Source organism: Dermacentor variabilis, chromosome 11 (assembly GCF_050947875.1).
Source record: "Dermacentor variabilis isolate Ectoservices chromosome 11, ASM5094787v1, whole genome shotgun sequence".
Taxonomy (NCBI): domain Eukaryota; kingdom Metazoa; phylum Arthropoda; class Arachnida; order Ixodida; family Ixodidae; genus Dermacentor; species Dermacentor variabilis.
The window spans coordinates 15,409,189-15,430,469 of NC_134578.1; the positions used below are offsets into that span (position 1 = coordinate 15,409,189).

Here is a 21,281-nt window from a genome sequence, read left to right on the forward strand (position 1 = left end):
GCAAATGGCTGATTCTTGTAAGTTACACCAGGTGTAAAAAAAAAATTTGCTAACTGAACTATTAAACTCAATATCGGCGACACTGTGCTGCTTTTCAGCAGCATCTGTGTCTTGTGTTTTACACCTCTGGAACAGTTGACTTTTATTTTCTTGCGTGTAAAGATGAGCAGTAATTCCCACTGTGTTTTTGCATAAGTTAGTCTGCTTGTATTTGCCTTAGCTGCAGACTCCGGTCTGGTCCTCGACTCTCACTCTATATTCTGAGTGCACTCACTTGTTTGATGGTCTGCGTGGGCTGTCGCTTTTTCCTGAATGTGCTTTTCAGAGAGTTGGTTTCATTGCATTTTTCATGCATAAGAAATGCATCCCCACTCTCCGCATTATTTACGACACAGGTCCTACTTGATGGTGACTTGCCACACAAAAAAGTCGGTTGCAGAGGCATTGAGAGCCGAGATTGCTGTAAAGACATCATCAGACAGCAGAAAGCGCATGCCATGGGTGCAAGTTCGCAGCACTTAAAAAAAAGAAAAACTTTCAAGAATCGCTCTACTTCTTGAAAGATTGAGGAAACAAAGTTGTTGGGGAAAATGTAAAGATTCTGAAATTCTCAGCAACCATGGTCATGTGACAGATAGGACTGCAGATATTTGACGGTTTGTAGTTTGCTCCATGCCCACTAAGTGGCAGCATGTACAGTCTCCTCCTGCCTGCAGGCTTTTATGAACGCAGTCTGCAGAGGGACCAATTTGTCCATCTGAGAATCCTGGGATGTAAGAGGAGTGTTTCTGTGGTCACTTGGAGCTGTTGCATTGGTGCTGTGTGCACCAGGTGGCAGACCTTCTACATTTCCATGCATCACCACCTGTCGCTGCATTTTGCTGTCAGCGCTCAGCCTCACCTCTGCCACCACGTGGAGTGCGTGAGCAGCTAAGTCTGCATCCTCCTCTCTCTCTCACTTCGCATTCCTCCCTCCCCTCTCTCTGCTGTTGCCCTCCGCTTTCGCTCTTCCCTTCCGCTTATGCTGTTCCAGTGGTTTAAGAAGCACATTGTTTTGCTTACCCTGTGACCAGCTAGTCACTGTGCTTGGCACACAGCAGTGACCACCACCCGAGTCTGCGGCCTCTCCCTTTTCGTTCACCGTTTCGTTCACTCTCTTCCCCTCCCCCACTTCTGCGCAGTCCCCTTCTTCCCGTCGGTGTCTCAGCAGCAGCAGCCGGGGGTGCTGCCTGGCGGCGGGGGTTCCCGGGGGGCACCTTTTCCGGACATGTTTGGCGCCGACAAGGCGACCAGCTCGTCATCCTTTGGTGACCTGGGCCTGCGGGGCACGCTCGGGGGTGCGCTGTCTCAGTTCCCACCGTCGGTGGCGAGGCCACCTCCGACGAGTCTGTCGGGTTTCCCCCCTGCGTCCCTGCCGCCACCACAGCAGGCATCACCAAACAGGTTGGTGTGCACTGGGCTGTTGGGTGGGGCTGGCGGCGATGGAAAACTCGCGTGCCTGGACTTGCCTGTTGGTTTTTGCCTGTGGGTCAGGACTTGTTTTGTTTAGTGGTCTCTCACTGTCCTCTGTAGCTCTAGTGGTCTAGCATGGTGTTGGGATTTGGAAATCCCTGAATTGGCTATTGTCGGTCCTGTGCATGATTGAGGTTTATTTTGGTTGGTAAAATGGGCATGGAGGCAAAGGATGATGGCTGGATAGAGTGGTTTGCTTGTCTTGCTGCGGTCCTCTGGTATGTAATCTTTTTCCTCCATTCTGATTATTTGAGATTTATTTGCAGAGACATTTGCAGTAGCATGATGCTTTCCACTATTGCCGTTCCTTGCAGCCGGACTATGCTGACAATTGGGTCGAGAGCATTGCCAGGTCAGAGGCAAGTCGGCCCCGACATCAACCGGTTAGTAGGTTTAGGAGCACCACCTCGAACAGGGTGAGTCCTGAAGTGGAAGCCCCTGCCTATTTCAACCTTCGCATTGTTTTTGCTTGTCTTTCTCGCCTAGCACGTCTCTGACTGATGACCTTACTTTCTTTTTTTCACAGGTACACAGACCAGAGTTCATTATGGAGGTAAGAAGATAACGATAATAATAATCTTCATTACACACATTCACATTAGATACATATCCAGCCTGCATTAGCATATTGCTTGTGTGCGAGGTTGGGCAGTCAGCAGGTAATACGAATAGACAACGGGTAAGTAATTTAATAGAAAATAATAAAGGTGCTTGTGTGCCTTCCCTACCCTTAGGTGAGAGAGAGAGAGGTTAAAGAATCAAAAGAAAGATGGGAAGATTAATCAGAGGATATCTCCTGTTGGCTACCCTGTGTTGAGGAAGGGGAAAAAGGCAGGGAAGATCAGACAAAAGTGAATGGAGGAATGAACACTATGAAATGTGTTTGAGAGGACTGTCACTCAGTCTGTGAAGGTGCCATGTAGTCCTGCAGTGCCATGCAGTTCTTAAGTTTGAGAAGTAAGTTGAACCAAGGGGCTAAATCATTTGTCAGTAACCAAAACAAGAAGTCGGCAGACAATAAAACCAAGGAAAGCATAGGATTGTAATTAAATATGTGCCTAAAGAACATTGGGTATAACGAAAGTATTATTGCATTGGGTAACCCTTAATTATAACAAGTTTCAACTGTATACAGAGAAATAAGAGGCTAAAACAAACTGTTGCTAAGCTGTCAGTATCTGTCCCTGTTTGTTCTTAGCCCATGTCTCACTTTTGCGCCTTGATATTCATGATTCTGGAAGGCAAACTAGCTCGGTCCTTAATTTTACTCAGCTGTTAATATTCCGTGCCATAATAAGAATTCAGCTTTGCAAGTTCGTGCTGGCTGAGGTGGTGGTGTTTTTCCAAGTGTCAGTGTCACAGTACTCAATGGAGTGCTGTCCAGTTGGTTGTGTGGCAGAATATTGTCAGGTAGGGTAACTTATGCTGGTGTGCTCTTTTTTTTCTTTTTTTTTTTTCCCCCATGAACCAGGAACAACGTCCCAGCATCTGGAGGTGGCATATCAAGCTTTGGCATGTCGCACAGTTCTCGTAGCTTCCCTTCATCACAGTCACTCATGGGGAACAGTCTTCAGAGCCAGCTGTTCAACTCTAATCCAGGTACTTGCCCTGGGGTGATTGACTGGGTGGTTGATATGTTCAGCTGTAGTACATAACCAGTCACTGATTGATTGATCCAGTCATTGATTCACTGACCTGCAGCTGATTTATTGATAGATTGATCCATCAACATTTTATCTCTAATCCAGTACTTGTAACTGATTGATTCAGTCATTCTTCAGCTCTGATCCAGGTACCTATGGCTGATTCATCACTGGTTGATTGATTTATTGATTAACTGATAGGTTCAGCTCTAACTCAGTATTTGAAACTGGTCGATTAATTCATCAGTTCAGTTATCGACTGGCTCACTCTAACCCGTGTGCATGTAACTGATTGAATGATTGACCGGCCGCCCTACTTATCGATCACCCATGACTATTTGACTGAGTTGTTTCCGATTGGCTGTGGAAGGTTCTGTGATAACTCCTAAGTTGATCTCCGTCACTTAGTGCAAGAACTTTCTACTTTCTCAACTAGGCCATTGTGCATTAACCTATGTGCTGGTTAATTCCTTGTTCCTTTTGTGAATATCATAAGATTTTGATGTATTTTAAAAGTTTCAGTTTATTCTTAAATGGAATACTTGAAATAAAGTGTACACTTGATTTGAGTGTATGTTGTAATTGCCGTGACATAATGAACTGGAACTAGCGTGAGCCAAGAACATGTTGATGTTGTTGTGAAGCTGCACACGAGGTTGACTGTGTTCCGGAAACAATGTGTTCTGGCCAGATGAAAAATCGTGCTCCCCGCTCCTCCTTTCCCTGGCAGCGTTGGACCTCTCCGAGTTTCCATCGCTGACGAACCGGGGTTCCCAAGAGGGGTCGGCGCAGTCGCTGAGCAGCAATCCCATGGCGGGGAGAGCGGCGTACGGAAAATTATGTGAGTTCTGGTGACAGAAAAAAAATTGATGCTTTGAGCTGTGTTGCTGGCAGGCTGCACTCAGCAGCTGGCCTGGATTGGCTTGGCAGAGCGAGCTGACAAGCCTCAAGGCGTTGCTGCAGCAAACCGGCACTTTATGGTGATTAAAACTCAGTCAGCCAGTTTCAAGGTTGAAATCTGCTGAGCAAATGGTTAATGGTCATGACTCGAGTACTGGCTAGCAGTTTCAGTATCTGCTCAGAGGTTGCTAATTAAGTTCCACTTGCTCTGTTTGTTAAGCTGCTAATTGGACCTTATCTTCCCAACTGTGTGGCACTGGTAATTGTGTGGGGATAGACAAACATACGTTTCAACTTTTTTTGTATTGTGTTCTTTCGTTCCACTAGAAACAGGTTCCCTGTATGGACTGCAGTACTTGCAGCATAGTGCAAACAAAACCAGAATGCAAGAGAGAGACACCAATAAACACACTGTTCGTTTGTGTATGTTTGTCTTTAGCCCCGTTTCTATCTGTGCTTTGGTGTAGCATAGCGTTGCATAGTATGATGGATAACAATGAGCCCTCCTTTAAAGGTTAGGTGTGCTGCCACCTAGGAGCGGCTTTCAAAACTAGAAACGTTTCAAAAATTGGACGGTCACTGTTGATCTGCTAGACAGTGGTTCACAGTCTCCTGCAGCAAGTAAGGTCAGCCAGGTCTTGCTGTTAACCTGGCATGCAAGACTCGTTCACACGGAACATCTGCCCTGAGTCACATCTTTCATAATGCACGAGATTCCCTTCACTTTAAATAGTACTAAAGATATTAAGCTGTATTTGTAAATTAAGTTTCTGCAATAGCGGACTAGCAGCTCATACTGTAAAAGGAGCTTTGGCAATCAGAAACAATGCAAGAACGAAAAACAAGGGGCAACATTGCTCATGTTCCTACAGTACCTCACTATGCTGTCATGAATTTTGACCGCATATGCACAGGTGATTTACTTATTGGTAAAGGACTGCATCACATTCTAAGTAGAATGCAAGACAGCCTGTAAAGTTCGAGAAATTTGCCTTCGCCAAAACGGCCCGAATACTAGAAACAGATACTCGGAAATCCATGGTGTCGCTGACGTACTAGCGCTGATGATTCGTGCGGGAAGTCCAGGACAGCCAAGTTTGGTGTACTTTTTCTCCAATATCATAGTCAACCTTTTTTCCGGAAAACGAATGAAAGCAGAGCATATCGAAAGAATACTTTACGAGACTTAGTAAACTGACCGAGTGTTTCTGTTTAATGTCTCTTCAACAATTAGCCCCAACCTGGCCAGTGAAATCTGTGCCTTGTTCTTCCCAACGTGCAGTTGGCATGGTCAAGCAGCCCAACAACGACTCCAACGAGTTCCACATCCACAACGAGGACTTTCCCGCGTTACCCGGCTCGCAAGGTGAGCGCACATTTCGCCAGTTCCTGCAGTAAAACTTGTTCTTTTGGCTGCGAGTTGGCAATTTTCCGGTTAGGCGGTTTGTAAAAATTATGGTATTTTACGTGCCAAAACCACTTTCTGATTATGAGGCACACCGTAGTATAGGACTCCGGAGATTTTGACCACCTGGGGTTCTTTGACGTGCACCTAAATCTAAGTACGGGTGCTTTCGCATTTCGCCTCCATCGATATGCGGCCGCTGTGGCCGGGATTCGATCCCGCGACCTCGTGCTCAGCAGCCCAACACCATAGCCACTGAGCAACCACGGCAGGTGGTTAGGTGGTTTCTGAAAAGGAGCTAATGCCATTTTCAAGAAGACACTGGGAAAAAAGAAGGAACGTAAAGAAGAAGCTTTAGTTGAAAAGCTTTCGTTAAGTGCAGAGAACGGAGAAATAAATTTTCCAGACAACTGCGGCACTGATTTTGACTAGGCTTGTGGCATTTAAAAGAAAAAGTTTGAATCTAGTGACTTTGGAAGCAGATGTTTTGTTTAGACTGCCACTTGTTTTATCTTTCCCACCTTCTTTTTTATAATAGAGAATGGCAAAATTTAAGAAAACTTGACTAACAAGTTCACTCTAACTTGGCTATGAAAAACGTTACCACAATTATGTAAGCTGCAGCTGATGATAGATCTAAGCCAGCAAAATTGCTATGTTATACACCGCTCTGAAATATCGTAGGACTTTTACGATATCCTCATAAACATTATAGCAGTTTTACTTCAGGTGTAAATTTATACTGTTAGATTTGTTTGCTTTAGATGCTCTAAATGATTCAGTTTGCAGAACTGCAATAGCGTCTGCTTTTTGATGCAGGGGTACGATTTTATAAACCTTGTGCTTGAAATTTTTTTAAGCTTGCCAATTTTTGGGAATTTTCATAAACCATTCCAGCTTCTCCATCAAAATTCTGCTTACCTAAAATTGATCATTCTCTCTCAAGTGCAACCAATTTCATTCAATTCGGTCCCGCAATTGTCTCGTAAAACATTTCTGTTTTACATGTGTTTGAATGGAGAAATCTGAGTTGCGTCTGAGCTTAACCTTCCTCTTAAGAGCAAGCTTAGGCTTCTGGCCTGCTCCGATTTATATTCTTTTAGTCCATGTCAGACATTGAAACGCTCATGTTATGCAGCCACTGAACCAGTTTGAAAGGCTTGTTCTAGTGACCTGTCAAAGGCAGGTGTCTAATTTAGGCCCTCGGATTTTGTTTACGGAAGTAAGCTAAGTATTAGTAAATCGAAGAAAATACAAATTGAGCTGAATGGAATAACTTTACTGAAAGGTCCTGCGAGCTACAGGCACAAGGCCCTATAGAGCAGCCTACTCCCACGTTGGGACCGGGAGTTGCCAAACTTATAACTCCGTAGCTCTATGCCAGGGACAGATGAGGCAGTTTACCTCTCAATCAAAGTAAAGTAAGGATATCAGTTATACCATAGTTTCTTGTTCAATCATTGGGCTTGTGTCATTGCAGTAGTAGCTACAGCAGTACTATAGCTTTTTCTCTTTTATATTCCTCACAGGCCAGGAGAACAGTCAGGAAAGCTTAAGTAAACAGGTGAGTTGAAAGACACTGCTGTTCTTGCTGGTCAAAAGCAAGCTATCACACATGCATGCACATATACAGAAAAAGAAAATAGGTGTAAACTCGCTCGTTTTTTTAACGCCTGGGCTCTGATGACGCAATGCCTCCTTTCAGACGAGTAATGCCAGCAGTGAGTCGTCGAAAGACAGCAGTGGCTTCTCTAGCGACAAGGTGGCGTCGCAACCAGTCAAGCGGGGCATTCAGACATCAAAAGACGGTAAGCCAAATAAGAGGAACCCAGTAGCTCAATCTTTGTTGTTAAGTTACTGAATAATGCCACAGAAAGCGTAGGCGAGATTGACTGCTCTTACTCAATTGAGATGTACAAATAATGAAGGAATGGTGAGAGGGAAGTGCATGAAAAGACAACCTGCTACTGATTGGAGCCAGAACCACATCGTGCACATTGCACGTGACATCCTACCATTGAACTGCTAAAGTGGTCCCATCCCTTCTTATATTTACTCGGGTATGTTTACTCGGGTATGTGCATTACGTCCGCCATATCTACTCAGTTCTCAGCTGACTTCCCAAATTCAGTAATTCAGAAGACAAGAAGAAAGCTTTCCTCAGATGCAAGCCGTCGAGGTAATAGTAAGCAACATATGGCATTTATTTGAAAGTCCAGTGCCAGCCATGCGCTTGCTTCAGTGCACCACAGGCACCGCTGTACTGACATTGTGCGCTCGGTGCCAGCGTTTCAGTATAAGCAAAATTCAAAGAAAAAAAAATGACCATGTCTGCACTACATGCAGTCAATGCGGTCAAAATAGTGTACCGCTATGGTGAGCTATGGTACTGCGCGGCCGTGGCATAGCATACTAATGTCTGTAGTGCTATCTTTTGGCGCTGGCATTAGCAGTGTCAATTTTCTAGTTTCGACGATTCCTAATGAAATCGTCGAATCTGTGCCGACTTAGGAGTACGTAACTCATACAATGTAATCTCGATTATACATTCCTTGCTGTTGTTTTCCAGGCTACTATGTTCTTTGTTTTTACACTCCTGACCTAATGCCTATTGGCTGCTGTGTATTATGTTCCCATTTTTATACATTGCTATTCTGTAATGTTCCCTCATCCTGTGTTGCATTTGAATGCGATGGTCACATAAATTTAGTGGTGCAGAGGCAAATTCAGAAGTGCAAAGTACCAGATGTGTGCGTTCGCAGTCCCAATAAGTGTGCCATAGCATGACTGTAGTTTTTGCCATCTCCCTGAAACCAACTTCGCCGCAATACAGTTGTGTTATGCAGTGAAACATATTAAGAGTAAAAAATGGCCACTGTTTTGGAACACATTATGTGTCTGTTAATTATCATGTGTACCGAATCGTTTCTGACATTGCTGTGGTGACTTGGGGCCTTTTCCATTGTTAAATTTTCTTGGCTGTTACATTTTTTTTTCCTCGGTCCCTTGAAATATGTATCAACAGGGTTCTACTGTACTTAAAGAATATATATCTGCCTAGATTTGAATAAATACGGTGACCCTGGGAGTGTTGGCCATGGTCACTCATGGCTGTTGTGGTGGACATTTCCCTTTTCCTTATCATTTCTATATTTCAATTAAAAAGAATAATTTATCCTGTGCTTTTTGTGGCCTCTGCATCATGTGGTCATCTGAGTATCACGTTTGTACCCCGCGTGCCTGAAAGGTGTCTGTCCCCGTCTGTGCTTCCCACAGGGACGGTGACGAACATCCCTGCGGGTATGGTCACGGACCAGTACGGCATGGTGGGGCTTTTGACGTTCATCAGAGCGGCGGAGACGGATCCCAACCTCGTCTCGCTGGCGTTAGGGAGCGACCTCACGACGCTAGGGCTCAACCTTAACTCTCCCGAGTATGTTCGTCATGCTCTTGCTATTTGTATTTGGGGTCCTGCAATACATCCAAGTTTCCAGAATGCCAAAAGTGTGGGCCGATGCCTCTGTCACTGCTGCTTTAGCGTGTGAAGTAGCTAATTTCTTATCAACTATTAGTATAATGAAAGTAGCGGGACAGTGCTACCGGTTACCGCTGCCATCTTGATGACAGTGGCAATGACTCTAGCTCTGACGATAGGCCAATATCGCAAGCAAGGTTTCGCATCTGGTTGTTGTAATGTGCAGGCAGCTTCCTGACCCAATTTTTTGAAGTATATCTGGTATGTGGTAGGTTCCTGCAGCCAGAAAGGAGGAAACGAGCACCTTTCGCGCCTGAGATATCCATGCCGTCAGGTGGTGCTAGCACCTGAGTACTCGTGCCATCTCTCATTGTAGCCATGTGTTTGTGGCGCTAGCTGCTGCTGTAAGCCGAACACCAGGAGACGCGGTAGCTGCGCAGCAAAGACTAACATTAGGTGAGGCAAGTGAGTGAAGCGCGTCCTGAACACGTCGCAGCTTCTATGCCATTAGTAACAGGAAAAGTGAACTAAGAAAGGAACCCACAAGGGTTTGTGTATTACACGTGCAGTGAACTCTCATTTGAGTGAACTGCAAGGGACCCAAGGAAATAGTTCACTAAACTGAGTATTCACTAGAATATAGAACAGCAAACATCGAGTCAAAAGTGGGAAATGCAATTTATGTAGTTATGTGCATCAATATATACGAAGTGCGTAACAGCTATGTTGCTGCATATGTCATTTTGAAAAAAAAAATGTAATTTTCATTTGCATTGGTGCTTTTGAAGCATACGAGTAACAAGCTGTCCAGAGAGTCTATATTTTTTTTTCACTATGTTTTTTTTAATCTGCCTCTGCCATTGCATCTTCCTTTTCGGGACGAACACTGGAAGCAATTTCCAGATCTGATAGTTCAGCACAAGTAACGCGTTCACTGTCACTGCCTATAGTCTTCAACCACACAAAGAGGGAAGGCCTGATTTATGCCAGCAGTTTCTAATTGTAGGTGATGTTACTGTCCACCAGAAGCCTCAAGTTCATTCAGCTGAAGCATTCGCTATATGGAAATTCGTTTAAGCTCAAGATTTTTGCATAGAATGCATAGGAAAACCACCATGAATTTTCCAAAAGTTCGTAATTCTGAAATATTGCTTAAACCAGCGTTTGTACAGTTGACAATTTACTGTATAGACATAATAACTCTGATACTCTTGCACATGTAACATATACATACATATAACATACAATACCTAGTCAAGTTTCTCTCAGTAGGATTCGGTAGTGGTGCTGGTATAATGACTCTAATTAAAGTTGGAGTTGAACAGTGCATTCCATAAAACCACTTTATTCTTTCTGATATCAATTCACTGTCGTGTCTTGCATGTTAAGCTTACACCCTTTATAAGGGTCGTTGAGCTTGTATTATGCACATAGAACTTGGGAATCTGCTCGTAGCATAAATTCATCTTAACATAGTTATATACAGTAAAACCTCGTTAAACCATACCCGCTTAAACAGTAGTTTCGTGTTAAAAGTAGTAAAGTCAAATCCCCGACTCAGCGGCCATTGAACATAATGTGTTTTGTATCCGCACAAACCGTACCAGCTTACTGCATACGCATCGGTTAAAACGTAGCGTTTCAACTTTTCGTTGCGCAAACACGGCGGTACGTCGTCTCCATCGGGCGGCCTGGCAGAACAACCAGCCTCAGAGATTGAAACAACGGCCTCCAAGCGCACTGTGCATTTGCGCGTGAAGCCACATCAACATCAACATAATTTTAACGACGTGCCAGAGAGCGTTATGGCGTCGTGCAAGCGTACTCGTGTCATTCTGAAGCTCGGATAAAAAAGACACAGAGTGCTCAGCATAGAAGAAAAATTAGACGTCCATGCTATTGAATGTGACACGAAGTCAGCGCTGGCATGCGACAGGGATCTGCTGTTGACTACGGTGTGTGGTATTTGGAATGCAAAGAAGTTACTCGGCAGCGCTGCTGCGACCGCGAAGACGTGACGGCTACGAGGTTCGACTTTTCGCCATCGTTGCCTCTGTTGTTGCCAAAGTGTCGACTAGCGGCAGTGATGAGGACGACACGGAAAGCAACAGCACGGGCAATTCAGGCCCGAAAGTGGATAAGCTGCGCGTTACGTCAGCCTGATGAATGCAATCGTCGCGGCGAGTACAAGGGTGTGATAACGTAACTCTATTCAAAACGGAAAGTATTCCAAACTCCGGCACCCGCAATGAAAAAGGCGCCCTCGGGACTTCTGCAGCACTACTGCGCGCATGCGTGGAGAATACGTAACACCAACGAGGAATCTGCCATGTCAGTGTTTGCCAAGGAGAGGGGGCTGGCTGAAAAGCTGCCACGCAGCTTCAGTAACTTTGAGGCCGCTGTCGTCATGCTAGGCCGCCGCGGCATCAAACGAAAATAACACTTTTGTCGCGCAAAGTGAATAAATACTGCATGTTTTTTCCCCTTTCATCGCACTCTCTCTCAGTTCCGTTTTCGACAGGTAAGTGGGTGATCTCATGCTATTTCGGTTAAACAGTACTACCGTTTAGTACGTACTTTTTTCAAGCTCCGGCCAACTACGGTTTAACGAGGTTTCACTGTATTATCAATAAAATGCTAGCAGCTTCTTGTTTCTCTGTTTCTCTCTCTCTCTGTGTTGACTGTGGACATAACATCCTTGCCTTACACAATTTTTAGACCTTTTAGAATTGTCACCTATGTATCTGTTGTGATTTGTGAGGGCAGAAATGGTGGCAGTCAAAGCAAATTTGAAGAACTTTTTTCTAGTACTTGTGACAGGATGCAAATAAGCAGCTTTAGAGTTGTTTTGCGTTGTATAGTAATGCTTTGTATCAACAAGCTATTACAGTCAAACCTTGATATAACGAAGTTGGTAAAATCGGCAATTCGCTTTGTTATATCGATATTTCGTTCTAGCGGAAGTCAACCTTTTACGCTAATAAGTACAGTTGCCGATTGATTCTTCTTACAAGAAAAGGGGCCGCAGAATTTTCCGAATTATCGGGCATTCGAAAAAAAAAAAAGCTAATTCGGATGGGCAAACAATTCATTTTGATAAATTTGGGAGTAGTGACGAATGATACGGTTTCGTGGCACGTACGTCGACGACATCTTCTCTGTGGTATGAATTAAGGCAATCCAGCCACGCTTTCGCGTGCACTCCACCCCCGCAGCTGATAGTGTCACCCACTCTGGGACGACGCCATCAGGAAAAGCACAGGCAGCGGGGAGCGAATGCTTCGTCTGCCTCTTGCCCCAATGGGTCACTGAAACTCGAGATTACGCGTACTCCAGGTATTAAATGCGGCGTAAGACAGCTTACATGGTGCCACGCTGTCTCGGCACACCCTCTCTTTGCATACATGGCAGATTACCTCTAGAGCAGGGTCCCTGGCTGCGTATACGCTCAGCTGTGCTTACAACCATGCGCCGCCATGGCCAAACGGCACCAACTTACTTCAACTCCGCCCCCTCGTGTGCACTTGATTGTTCATAGTGAAACATTTAGTGCGCACAATCGACAAAGACACATTGATGGAGGACACACGAGCGCTTCACTTTGTCTTTGTCGATTGTGCGCACTAAATATTTCACTCTGAATTCTTACCAACTCGCCCAGCTATCAGTTCTGCTGCGCTTGATTGTGTTACCGCAAGCTCGCCCCCCTCCCTCTCTTTCCCTTTGCCTGCATGGGATGGCGACACTCGTGAAGCCACCATCTTTCTTCTCTCCCCTTTGCACACTTGCACTCGCGCTTAAAGTGCACAGCGCGCGGGGCGCGATAGGATCATGTCGCACTTGGACTTTATATGGAACTTAATGTGGCTCCACTTTGGCAGTTGCTCTTGTTGCGCCGTGCATGATTCGAGAGACGCGATTGGAAACATCCGCTTGTAATTCAATCATTTGACTATCTGCGTCGGCGGAAGTTTTCATTTATGGTCTTGCCATTCCTTTGCAGCGGCAGTGAAATATTTTTATATTGAAATGGCATACAAACACACTTCGTTATATTGAGGTTCTAAATACATGGTGTCTTGTGGACAAGAGGTTCTGGAAAGTTAAATACTTCATTATATCGAGAATTTCGTTATATTGAAGTTCGTTATATCGAGGTTTAACTGTGTTGTGACAGGATGAAGGGAGTAGGCGGCTGCTTACGTACAAGTAAGTATAATAAATCTTGAAAAAAGAAATTTTTTGTAGAGCAAAGGGAGTGTGATTGTGCCTGGCAGTTCAAATCTTATAAGGATAATTTTAAGAGATCAGACTTTAAGAGATCAGACTAAGCTTCTTGCAGTTGCATGCAAGGTAAAGTTGGCAAGTACAGCTGGCATCGAAAGTTTACGAACTGCGAGGTCTGAGAAAAAGCTCGATATTTCTGCAGAGTGGGCAGGGAACTTGATATACCAGCTTTCGGCCTGTTCAGTATATGCGAACAACATAGTATATGGTTTTACTGGCTACAGTCACAAATTGCTAGGAAACTTGGCATTTTCTGAGTTCCTGAAGTCTGTAAACTTAAGACAGTGAGTGTACTTGATTATACGTAGCTTGAAAAACTACGAAGGAAACTTGTGCAGGTTCCTTGACAAGAAGTCGCAGCCAAAGAAAAAGTTGTCCTGGTCCAGGTATCAAACCCAGGACCACTGTTTCTTGGGCAGTTGCTTTACTAACTGATTAACTGAGAGGTTAGTTGTTTTGAGGCAAGGAGCACGAAAACTTGCCTCGAGAATGGAGTACCAACTCCCCGCACAAACTACTGTTCTGGTGGTGGAATCAACTGACACCCCAAGGAACAGGAACATTGAATAACCTGCTCACTTTTGCATTTTTTTTTTTTTGTGTGTGAAAGAGACGTGTCTATGTTGGCTGACTCTGGAGAGACATTGTGTTCCTGTTTTTTGCCCAGAAACCTTTATCCTGTGTTCGGAGGCCCCTGGGCAGAACAGCCTTGCAGGCCGCAGGACATCGGTGAGGGAGCATTTCTGCTCTTTTGTTATGTGCGCGCATGCATTATGGTGTTGCACTAGCCCCCACAAAGACACCAGAACTTGGGTGGGGGAGAAGCATTGAAGTGTTGTTGGACATAAAGGGTGCTATCTTGTACACGTTCCAAAATCGAACGGAGGCGGTCCGTTGTTTACATCACGAAATAGGCTGTCCATTGCGTTGCCTTCGTCCGATAGCAGATGACACAGACCAATTGACAGCAGATATCGCGTCACAATTGACGTCATGGCGTTTGTCACGGTTAAAATTGACCAATCGTGTGCGGCTCGGTGGAACGGACCGCCTCCGTTCTATTTTGGAACGTGTACAAGATCGCACCAAAAATGTATTGAGTATGGTAATTGGTTTTCTGAACTATCCACTACTGAAACTTCACTCCAGCATGTAAAAAAACAATATTAAAGGGTTTGTGTTGAGTTTAGGGTTAAATAAAGATTTTGAGGTATCAAAACAGTTTGGCTGTCTGGGGTTAACTAGCAGAAGTTCCCAGAGTCTACGGAAAACCGAATAGAGGTTGCTAAACTGCTCAGCTTAATAGCACTTTTGTGTTACATTCAAATCTTGATATAACGAATTGCGCAGGACCACCAAGAACCATTCGTTATTCTGAAAGGTCATTAGTGAAAACCCCAAAATTAACCATTCCGCTCACCAACCCATTAGTTCATAAGTTGTCACCGTTTGTGCTATACATGAAAACGTTGCTGTTGGTTCTCGGCCCGTGCTGTTGCTATTTTCCATAGGTTCCATCGCCACGCACCACCAAAGCGCCATATAATGAGAGTGACGCACACAAAGCAGATACTGATGCTGAGAAAACTACTGACAAAGTAAACCCCATGTCGCCTCCGAAACACAGTGTTTCTTGTTTGTTTTTCACATTCCTTACCTAGACACCTCAACTGTCTCACTCAAAGCGGACACCTGAACTATTTCGAAGTGCAAGCGTGTGTAAACAATACCGTCTGGAAAGTAGAAAGTGTGACCGTGTGGCATCCCCTCGAGTACGAAGGTTACATTTGTCTCCGCATGTAGCTAGCATGGCCGCAGAAGGAAGAGTGAAAAATGGAAGAGACGCACCTCTGTTGCTAGGCGACACTTGCTTGGATGGAGCATGCGCTTGCAAAACCCGATGCATCCTCACCTCCATAAAAAATTTACAAAAAAGAAAGTTCTCTCCCGCATTTTTATTTATTTATGTTATTGAGCGCCATCTCAGGTTTTCCGAACCCATGCGTCACGGCGACCACTTTCTGCGCCTTGTCGTCTGCTAGCCTAGTGTTTCAGCTGCCATGAAGGAGACACGAAAATCTAAGAATCCCCACATTATGGAATATTAGTTCTTAGTACTGAGATGTTGTTAACTTGACTCCCATGGGAACTGAATAGCGAGCATTATTCTGAAACGTTTGGCATTCTGAAGTTCGTAGTGCTGAAATATTTTTACACTGAAACCATTAGAAGTAAGCAGAGATTTCAGGAAAGTTCGTTAATGTAATGCGTGTAGTAGAAACGTCTCACTGTACGAGGGAGTCTTCTGGAGTATCTTTACTGTCAGAAAGGGTTTTTAACAACCGTGCATGAGATGACGTGTATTAGGTGCTTCTCACTCCTCCAATGGCGCCTTTTTCTATTCTCGCTCTTTGCCATTGCAGACTATCATGTTCCTTCCGAGTACATCATCAACCAGAGCATCAGGGACAAACTGGCAGGCATCAAGTTGAATCGATACGGCGAAGACTTGCTCTTCTTCATCTTCTACATGTTTGGGGGCGACCTATTACAACTGCTGTCCGCTGCTGAGCTGTAAGTGTCTTTTGCCCGCTTTTGGAGGAATTCGTGTAACAGGCAGGTTGCTGCATGTTGAAGCTTGTGTGTCAATGGGCCCGTTTATTATTATTTTTTACCTACACTTAGTGCAGGCTTGTGCAGATCGGTGTAATGCTGGGCAAAGGCTACCAGATATTGTGCTGCATTTGGCTGAATGAAGTGAAGCCAGTCTGAACAGACTGCTAGTTTTCTGCATTAGCAGGCTAAAGGTGCCTGCCTTCGCGCTTAGCACTGATTGGCTGTGTACGCCTTTGCCTGAAATTAAATGCCGGTGTACGACTTCTTCAATGACAAATCTTATAGGCTGCAGCTAAATACATCACAAATGCGCAGCGCATGACAACTTCTCTGTGCATATAATACAGCCTGTATATATGGTGACCTTTCACTCAAGGAAATAGTTCACAAGAATATGGAACAGCACAGGGCACACCAGATGTCAAGTCATGTGAAATACAATTCACAGAGTAATGTACATCAACATATATGGAGTGCGTAACAGTTACTTTGCTGCCAATCTCATAATGAAAAAAAAATATATGTATATATGTATAATTTTCATTCGCAGTGGTGCTCTTAAAAGTGCAAAAAGTAGCAAAGCTGTCAAGAGAGTCCATGTTCTGTTCTTTTTGCACTTCCTCTGGCACAGTTTTCTGCTGTCGCATTTGTCACATTTATTAAGCAATATTTTGTGGCATACAGTCATTTGGAGAAGGCGCAAAGTCATTTAAAGCCAGAAGGAATAAGTTTGAGGCAAATCCATGAGCTAACCGTAATTCCTAGACTGGCCGAACTTTTGTACCTGTGCTCTCGTAAATACCAGTGCCAAATTTCCTGCTAGTACCTTTTGCAGGAAACTCTACGACTGTAGCAGAGGGGGCAGTGAAATTGCACTAGTATTAGATGATAAAATCTTGTACCTGCTTCCACTTTGCCCCTCACTGTAAAGCTACACATTTTGTTGGCTCCATGTGCATTTGGTATATGTGATGTTCCGTAATCGCACTACAGGTACAACCGGGACTGGCGTTTCCATAAAGACGAGCGGGTTTGGATTACGCGAGCGGGCATCTCACCGACGGAAAAGACGTCGACGTACGAGCGCGGGACGTACTTCTTCTTCGACCCGGTCAACTGGCGGAAGGTCGCCAAGGAGTTCCACCTTGACTACGACCGGCTCGAAGACCGGCCGCAGCAGTATCCGCCCCTCTGATTGGCAGACAGCACCCCCTCCAGTCACGTCACCTGTGGCACCCCGGAACGCTCCTACTGGGCCACACAAACCAGGGCCGGGGCGCAGAAGTCACCCGGAGAGACAGGCCTGACGACGTTGCAAGTGGCAGTGAGATGGCAGGCAGACGACGCCAGCGCCACACTGTGGCAGGTTTGGGAATCACAAGAGGAAACGTGAAGCTTGTGGAGACGGTTCTAAGACAGCAAGAAGAGGCCCTTGTTCCTAATGGGGAGCCTTCACTGGGGTTTTCTGTGCAAACGGCTCTCTTGAGGGGCCCGCTAGGAGCATCCGCATCATCCCGGTTGCGCCGCCGAGTTGGCCACAAGAACACTGCGGTGCTGGATGGCCAAGGGAGAATAGAGCATCTGGGCAGACCGCACAGGGACAGAGGGTCACCTCACTTCAACCCTCCCTTCTCTCCTCGCAGACTCAGCAGGGTCAGTTGTGTGACAAGCACTCATCATTGACTTGATAAATGTTAAGAGCGTGTTGCGACAGCTTCTCATTCAAGTGTAGAAAGAACGGTAAAGTTTTTTATTAAGTTCATGGCTTTTTGCCAGCAACTCTCATTTGCCTGTAAAAAAACACATTCCTTCACCATTTGTGCTGAGAGAAGACTGCTTTATTTTTTTTAATTTTTTTTTGCTGGGCCGAACACTCAAGCGTGCAGTGCCACTGTTTGCAAGTGTTTTTGTTGTATGCCAAATGAAAGCATTGTTTAGGGCGGACGTGCTGCCCAGAATGAGATTCTTGTCCACCTTAATTATCGCAGAGCAATGAGGGAGAGTTTCGGGTTTGATCATACCTTGGATTGCCCATCATGTGCAAGTCTCTGCCCACACAAGTCTTGGTTTGCATAGTGATCTAAATTAGAATGCAAAAGGCTTAAGCACTGTCTATGTATAGCTTTCTGCCTTTACCGAAAAATTTGATCAGGTTGGCCTTATGTGTTTGCCATTTTTTGTTCTGCTTATGTCGTTTCGAGCACAAACGCTTAGAAGTTTCTGTAATTAGGAAGCACTGGCACACATCTGAAAGACGCTTGCGGTGATGGGCCATTTGGATTTTCACTGCACCACGTCTGAACGCCAGTCTCGTAGCTGACAAAATGCCAAGAAAAAGAACAGCGAGGGGGGGCGAAAATTTACTGCCCTGCAAGCTTGTTTAGTTACAACACTCACTGCCACGAGGATATGGAAGCAATTGCTTGACGTTGGCACCGTGGTCTGGAAAGTTCCTAGGACATTTTTTTTTCCCCTTTCTTTGTGAGCGCCTGCGAGTTTCGGGAATTAAGCTGCAGAGAACAAAAAAGTTAGGGTGCCGCAAATGCACGAGGAAATTAAACACTGCCGCCCGCCAATCGCGCACACACACGCAAACAGAATGGAAAACCCGAGAAAGTGGGCCTGTATTCTGCCTGACCCTAGAGACTGGTTGGGGGGGGGGGCAAGGGATGGAGTTAGGGATTAGCACGCCCCTCTAGGGGCACCGGACTTCCGCGCACACAACGGTTGGGTGGGTGCTTGGGAACGCTGGATGACTTGTGAGAAATGCGACGGCACAAGGACCGAGCGACTAGCTGCTTGTGACTGGCTTTCAGCCCCTGTTCTTGGCGCCTTTGTGACATTGCTTATAACTAGCCTGTGTTTTTTAAGGCTGATGTAAGGATAATTTACATTGTTCTTTGTTGACGTTAGATGTGGTGGATTTCTGTTTTATTAGACAGGGTCAGTGTTTTCTTCTATTTTTTTTAAACTAATTTTCTTTTAGGAGAGAAATGTTGCATATAAAAAGATCGATGGCATTGTGCAGAAATTGCTCTTTTTAAATGTACTTATATTTTTTATATTTCCTTATGTCGTTTTTTTTTGCAATGCTGCACCTTGTTTTCGTGCAGAGCAAATGTCCAAGCATAGTACAGATCTTGAAAAGAATTCTTCATGAAAGTGTCAACAAACCCGATGGGCTGGTTTGTTTTGAAATGTCTTGTCACAAAGGTCTTCGATATTGCGGTTTTGTTGTGAAGCTAACTGTTTTCCCTTGTACATGTGTAATGTTTACATCGCGGTTCAGTTTCTTTTATTTCCCCTCTTTTTTAATATTGTAATTTTGTTAGGAAAGTGATATTCGTCGAGCCAGTGCCAGGAGCCATCCTTGTTTGCACCTGAAGTGATATGGCTGCGGCATGGTTTGTGTCGTGTAACGCGCAGCTGGTTGAAAGTTGTGCGAGGAGGTGTTTCTGCGAGGCTGTCTATGCAACGAGAGGGCCGTTCATTGTTCATGCCAAAAAGAAATACACAAAGGTGGTGTTGTACAGTCGGGGGGGAGGGGGATGTTTGTGTGTTTGGTCACGGTGTGGCCAGGAGTCATAACGGCACCAGCCAACCTAGCGGAGAGGAAACGACGGTGCTCCTAGTGTTGAAAGGTAGCTCATGGGACAAAAACTCAATGTACATAAGCCTTCCTTAATTATTTTCAAAGTGTACAAAGGAGCGGCCTTGATACATAGTTGCTTGTCAATAAAAACGATCTCTAAAGCTGTGACCTTTTGTCAGTTTCATTGCTTGTATGTTCTGCAGGCCTGAGGTTCACGAGCGTCGTCAACCTTTTATGAATGACCATTGCCTACAGGCAACACCGAAAAATACTGGCAGAACCCATCCCATGATGGTTGTCTTAAGTTAGCACAAGAAAGAGTGTGCACACAGACACACACTTATTCAGCTTCCATTCTATCATTTGTCATGCCCATGACAGCAGTCGGGGGACGGTGAATGCTAGAGTGTGATGCTTAATTCAACACTTTCAAATGCTGTATACCTCTAGTGAAGACAAGATCTCTGGCACCTCTTGTCCTTGCTGTAGGTATGAATTCTGTGATGTGGATTTCTAACCCCAGTGCCTCCTTCATGACCTCTGGAAACCAATATTTTGCAGGAATTGATATGTGAATGTTGAAGTCCTCTGTCACCATCAAAAGCATTGACTTGTCTGATTTTATTTGTAGATGTAAAAGCAAAGGCCTCCCTATTCGAAGAAGGCAAAGTTGCTCGTGAGAAGCACTTGCTCATCTCATACTTTGTTTAACTTTTCTTCCTAATGAGATAAACTTCAGGTTCGATTTTGTAAGTTGCCTCCTCAGTCTCGCATGTTAGCATCCTTTCCCCCAACTGTTGGCATGGTGCCAAGGAAAGATACTCGCTCACCACACTGGGCACGTGTTCAATTCCTCGTAGGGGACTGAACTCTCCTAAAACCGTTTTCCTTTCACACAATGGCCACCAAGTCGTCCTATCGAGGCTGGATATATTGCCAGGCCAAAGTGGTGGGTCGGGGTAGGCAACGAAATGCTCTCACATTTAATATTGTCTTCTTGCCAAGTTTCACATTTTAGTGTGCAGTTTCTGCATGCTGAAATTTATGCGGTTTGTGCATAATTTCTGCATCGATGCAAGATGCTTGGCTGTAGTATCACACAGGTAATGGCTGAAACTGGTATGACGAAGTCCTGTGACATGAAAATATGTTCGTTGTATTCAATATTTTTTATACGCATATATTTCGTACACACTGATGTCGGTGAGAAACATTTTATAATTACTTCGCTATATACAATAATTTGTTATATCTGTGTTTGCTGTATGGAGGTTTGACTTAAAGGCAATTCAATATAGACCTCTGTTCCACATACGGTGAGAACTGTGTGTACAAGTTCCTCACGAAGCCATAAGTGGCTTAGGCTGAACCTGACCTTCAGTGTTCCACCTGGTGTTGCCCACCTGTTGCTGAGAAAGTTGCCACAAAATATTTTTTCTCTTCATTTAATGTCCCTATTCTTGGTTTGCACATTTCGGTGAAAAAAATGAGCATTCCCTTTGGCTGTTTTTATGCCTGCTCCTAAATAGGTTAAAGAGACAGCAAGAAGCAACTCTAAATGAGCTCATTATGGCAAAGCATCATTTCAAAACTATATTTTCATAACTTGATGGGAATATGTTGATTATTACTGCTGTAATGAACACCAAGTTCTCTTTTAAAAAATTTATGCCATGCGACCACATCACTCCCGCTAGAAACACCACCTGAGCTCTCCTCCAAGCTCTGACAGATGAATGTTACAAACATCCCCTTTGAAGCGAGATCGTGCCAGCCCCCATCGAGCTCGTCCGAGATGACTCATCGTTTTTATCTTTTTGCAGCATCTTGTAACAGCTCCATCACTTAAGA

At 44.7% G+C, this 21,281-nt stretch overlaps 1 protein-coding gene across 4 annotated transcripts in view; it reads left to right on the forward strand.

Annotated features, from left to right (window-relative positions):
* The window catches only part of LOC142564318 (CCR4-NOT transcription complex subunit 2-like), a 28,777-nt gene extending 9,179 nt beyond the window's left edge, over window positions 1–19,598 (forward strand). Inside the window, exons 3-14 of one of the 4 annotated variants that reach the window (XM_075675271.1) lie at window positions 1,182–1,443; window positions 1,827–1,928; window positions 2,039–2,065; window positions 2,984–3,111; window positions 3,886–3,996; window positions 5,338–5,421; window positions 6,990–7,024; window positions 7,166–7,268; window positions 8,737–8,893; window positions 13,890–13,951; window positions 15,646–15,796; window positions 16,832–19,598. In XM_075675271.1, coding sequence (XP_075531386.1) covers window positions 1,182–1,443; window positions 1,827–1,928; window positions 2,039–2,065; window positions 2,984–3,111; window positions 3,886–3,996; window positions 5,338–5,421; window positions 6,990–7,024; window positions 7,166–7,268; window positions 8,737–8,893; window positions 13,890–13,951; window positions 15,646–15,796; window positions 16,832–17,033 — 1,424 coding nt within the window. In that variant the 3' untranslated portion in view covers window positions 17,034–19,598. The remainder of the gene's footprint in view (window positions 1–1,181; window positions 1,444–1,826; window positions 1,929–2,038; window positions 2,066–2,983; window positions 3,112–3,885; window positions 3,997–5,337; window positions 5,422–6,989; window positions 7,025–7,165; window positions 7,269–8,736; window positions 8,894–13,889; window positions 13,952–15,645; window positions 15,797–16,831) is intronic. The other 3 variants (XM_075675272.1, XM_075675273.1, XM_075675274.1) reach the window with 3 other exon arrangements.
* Window positions 19,599–21,281: the final 1,683 nt, after the last annotated feature.